The sequence below is a fragment of the Camelina sativa genome, chromosome 9 (genome assembly GCF_000633955.1).
Source record: "Camelina sativa cultivar DH55 chromosome 9, Cs, whole genome shotgun sequence".
Lineage (NCBI taxonomy): Eukaryota > Viridiplantae > Streptophyta > Magnoliopsida > Brassicales > Brassicaceae > Camelina > Camelina sativa.
In genome coordinates this window covers 642010-645860 of record NC_025693.1, presented here as the reverse complement: position 1 = coordinate 645860, position 3851 = coordinate 642010, and the positions used below count along the sequence as shown (strand labels likewise).

The 3851-nt window shown below is 41.2% G+C and overlaps 2 protein-coding genes across 2 annotated transcripts in view; both read right to left on the bottom strand.

The window, feature by feature from the left end:
* LOC104714871 (putative clathrin assembly protein At2g01600) overlaps window positions 1–583 on the bottom strand; it is a 7913-nt gene extending 7330 nt beyond the window's left edge. The window contains exons 1-2 of the mRNA XM_010426629.2: window positions 509–583; window positions 50–400 (exon numbers count right to left, since the gene is read on the bottom strand). Coding sequence (XP_010424931.2) covers window positions 50–400; window positions 509–583 — 426 coding nt within the window. The remainder of the gene's footprint in view (window positions 1–49; window positions 401–508) is intronic.
* The window catches only part of LOC104710086 (putative clathrin assembly protein At2g01600), a 4172-nt gene continuing 1497 nt past the window's right edge, over window positions 1177–3851 (bottom strand). Inside the window, exons 5-15 of the mRNA XM_010426630.2 lie at window positions 3746–3851; window positions 3555–3647; window positions 3407–3457; window positions 3246–3311; window positions 3087–3152; window positions 2922–3002; window positions 2749–2829; window positions 2470–2646; window positions 2291–2369; window positions 2078–2193; window positions 1177–1745 (exon numbers count right to left, since the gene is read on the bottom strand). The exon at window positions 3746–3851 is cut by the window's right edge and continues 6 nt beyond it. Of these exons, the coding sequence (XP_010424932.1) occupies window positions 1359–1745; window positions 2078–2193; window positions 2291–2369; window positions 2470–2646; window positions 2749–2829; window positions 2922–3002; window positions 3087–3152; window positions 3246–3311; window positions 3407–3457; window positions 3555–3647; window positions 3746–3851 (1303 nt within the window). The 3' untranslated portion in view covers window positions 1177–1358. The remainder of the gene's footprint in view (window positions 1746–2077; window positions 2194–2290; window positions 2370–2469; window positions 2647–2748; window positions 2830–2921; window positions 3003–3086; window positions 3153–3245; window positions 3312–3406; window positions 3458–3554; window positions 3648–3745) is intronic.

The following is a 3851-nucleotide window of genomic DNA, read 5'->3' as shown; positions in this document are numbered from 1 at the left end:
GCTTCTTCGGTGGTCGTCCACGTGGCCTCCCGGAACCACTCGGTGCCGCCTTCGCTTTAGTCTCTGATTGAGACTCTTTGGATTTGGGAGGACGACCGCGAGGCCTCGGCGGAGAAGCAGGCGGAGCAGGAACAGCGGCCGCGTGGCTAGGATCGACATCGGGTTTAGGTTTGGGAGGACGGCCACGGCCGCGCTTGGGAGGACCGTTTGGATTTGGTTTCATGTAATTGTTTTTGACAATCACGAGCTGGCCTGTTTGTTTCATATGGTTGAGGTGGTAATTGAGAAGCGTGTTGTGCGACGGAGGCAGAGTGATCTGAGTCGATTCGATGTGTTTCGATATCGCCGTTTTGTTGCATCCGTTCGGGTCGTTTGATGCTTCAATCGCGTCCATTATCATCTAATTCAAGTAACAAAGGAGAAGAATCTCTCAGATCTACTAGGAAAAGGAGAGAAGGGTTCGCCATTAAACAAATGAGAATCAAAATCTGAGTGAGAGATATTATACCTTAGGATACGGAGGGAGAGAGAAGGCCATTGGATCATTCTGTTGAAGATCGATTTCGTTCTCCGCCGTCGACATGAGAGAGATAGATAGACAGAGAGAGAGAGGAGGGAGTGGTGTACTGTTGCGGTGGAGCAAAGAAACTGTGTGGCTTCTTTAGGGATTTTAAATAACAAAATTAAATTAATTGGTTAATGTGGTTTTCTATCTCATCCTACGGTTAGGGTATGCGGAACTCGATTTATGATCTGACGGCTATGCATCGATCCGAATAACACCTCGCCGGATCGCTGACGTGGCTTAAAGGTGATAACTCACACTCCTTTTGAGAATTTACCCTATTCTCCCTAATCTTTTAACTTTATTATCGGATCGAAGAATAAACAAAACCATTTGGGGCCAATTATTCGATGATTCGCGGCTTGTTAAAAGTCGACACGTGTTGATATATCAATGGCTCGTGCAAAGGACGAAAAAGGATTGAGAACCTAAGACGAGAGAGACACCTTATTTCGGTTTGTAAGACTAAAAGTAATGAAGTCGATAAGGCCCATTTAGAACTCAAACATTTGCTCTCTGATGATAGAGCACACAAAATATAACTTGAAGAAGATAAATACTTTTTAAGTATGTAATTAGAGTGTAGGGGGGATTTTAACTCATATATGCATATATATATATATATATATATCCCAGACATTTTTATATTTCTACAAACAATAAAAAAACAGAGATCATCAAACCAATCATGTGACTCTATTACTCACAAATAAAACCAATTCCCTCCATCTCTCTCTCCTTTCCCTCCAACCAAAACCAATCAAAGATACATACGTAAATAGAGAAAACATGATCACAGGAGGCCTGTGCTGTGGAATGGGTTGTTATGTTGGTTTACCGCAAAATCACCATAACCCGTGGTATTTGGCTGCTGTGACACCGGGTTTACCGGGAATTCCCCGAAATTTCCAAATGGATTACTATTGTTGGTAGGAGGAGGGTTGGACTGATGCTGATACGTTGGCTGGGGCTGATGCTGATACGTCGGCTGGTACGCACCAAAGGGGTTGTTCACCGCTGGCTGCTGCTGAGGTGGGGGAGTTGTGCCATTGAACGACGCAAATGGGTCATGGGACGCAAAAGGATTGGGAGCTGGTGCACCGTACGCTGGGCGTTGGGAAGCTATGTAGGCTCCATCATCGTATAGACTGCTAAGTGTAAGCGTGTCTAACCCTCCAGCCTAAAACATTTTTATTGCACAAATTATATGGTTTTTTCAACATAAGCCTACAGCCTTACACACTAACCAGTAACCTAGAACAACAATGAACTTCCTTCCCATCCTCACGGTTCATTTTTTTTTTTTTGTCAACAATGAAGTTCCTTGTCTCAAGGTTACAATTTCGATAATACATTGCATGTGATGACTCTTTCATTACTAGTTTGTTAATAACATGGTTCCTAGTCTAAGGATTTATAAATTGGGCTACCAACTACTAACTGGCGTTAATTTGTGTGATCTACTGTTTGAATCATATGGCATTATGAATAACAAAAGGAAATAATACTTACCAATTTCCTCTCGGTCGCTGCAGAGATATCTCTGCTGGGTGCCGTCACCAAAGCAAGCTCCCATCCTGTAGGATCGTAATCATTTGCTTGACCAAAACGAGGCGTTGAAGGATTAACTGGAAATAGAGAGAACAGAAATGCGTTACGAAATGAAAAAAGAAAATACAGTAACACTCTCTCCAGACTGGCAGATGGTCTAACAAGAAAGCTTACCATCAGTTGAAATAATGGCTAAAGCAAGTGCATTTTGGTCTTCGATCACAGATGCATCAGGAGTACCACTGTTCAGACCCTGTGGTCAAAGTTGAACAAAGAGAACTTGAGACATAAAAATCACAGTAGAAACCAAAATTGATACTAAAATTATTAAGTAATCATCATAGAATTTTCACCAGTAGATCATCAGTATCAATGAAGATCTGAGTGTTGGCTGAAGGAGGAGGCGGGGGAGAAGGTTCTGTCTCTTCAGAAGCAACAACGACATCCTCTGAAGGTAACATTTCACGTTCTTCATGCGACGGTTCAGTATCTTCGGCAGTCAGTCCATCATCCGGCCTATACGTTAGAAGCTGAATGTAGAAAACTCCGTTAGCACATAAGACAAAGAAAAAGAAAGAAGGCCAAAAGACCAAAAATATTGGATCATTAATATGGGAAATAGGCATAGATACCAGTGGTTCCGCTGGGACATCAACAACTCGTGGTGCTTCTTTAATATACTCCTCCATTGTTGTCAGAAAAGATTGTGGAGGCTGAGAAAATAACATAAAATAATGTATTAAGTAATAGAAACAAGCAATGGCTGTCAACTAACTTTATCAGAAGTTATCTCATTCGGTAGTACCTCTCTAAGAACAGGAAACTGAAAATTCCTCGCAAGTTCCAATCCTTTGCAGGCTTCATAGAAATCAGAAAGGCTTCGTGCCTGAAAAAAAAAACATTTATCCTGTCATACAAAAAAGTGTGACAAGTGAAAATATATACCAACAAATACAGTCCAACAACACACCTGCTGACCCGCACGCTTGTATATATCAAGGGAATTGATGGCTTCATGTTTTGGCATTTCAAAGAACTGTAATACATATATACATACAAAGTAAGCAGGGGAAAAAGGAAGGCAGATAGAGAGACGTAATAACTATGATGGTAGACAAACTAGACCTACCTTGTCAATGAGATTGATGATTCCATCATTGATAGCACAATAGACTTTAAAACTCTCTTTCAACACCTATCATACGATAAAATAAAAAGTTTAGAAATTTTCAAGCGTTATTTTTCCATATGGAGCAGAAAGCTTTTGCAGAGCAAGACATTGTTACGTACCAGAGCAAGTGCATATTGTATAACATGATTGTGGTTAGCAGCGCCTTCTGGCTGAAAAAAAAGAAACAAAGGGATAAGACAGTCGATTGATCATCAAGTGCCGCAACATAATATCAACAAGAGAAACAAATAAGATCAGAAACAGTACCCTGCAACCAATGAGACGATATAGAAGCTGCTGCAAAGCTGGCAACTGTTCCAAGAGTTCTTCACCATCTAAATCCCTGGTTCTACTGTACCCCTGGCCATCCCGCAATATGCAAAACCGAAACCATCAGAAAAGAAAAAGAGATAGGAACACAAATGAAACGAAAGAGAGAATAAACGAAAGACTGATACCTTATCCTGCCCTGGGGTAGATTTAGGAAGACGTTCTGCTTCAGTATCATATTTTAAAACCCTGAAGCATTCAAGGCGTTCCTCAAGGAATAATGCATAAGTACGT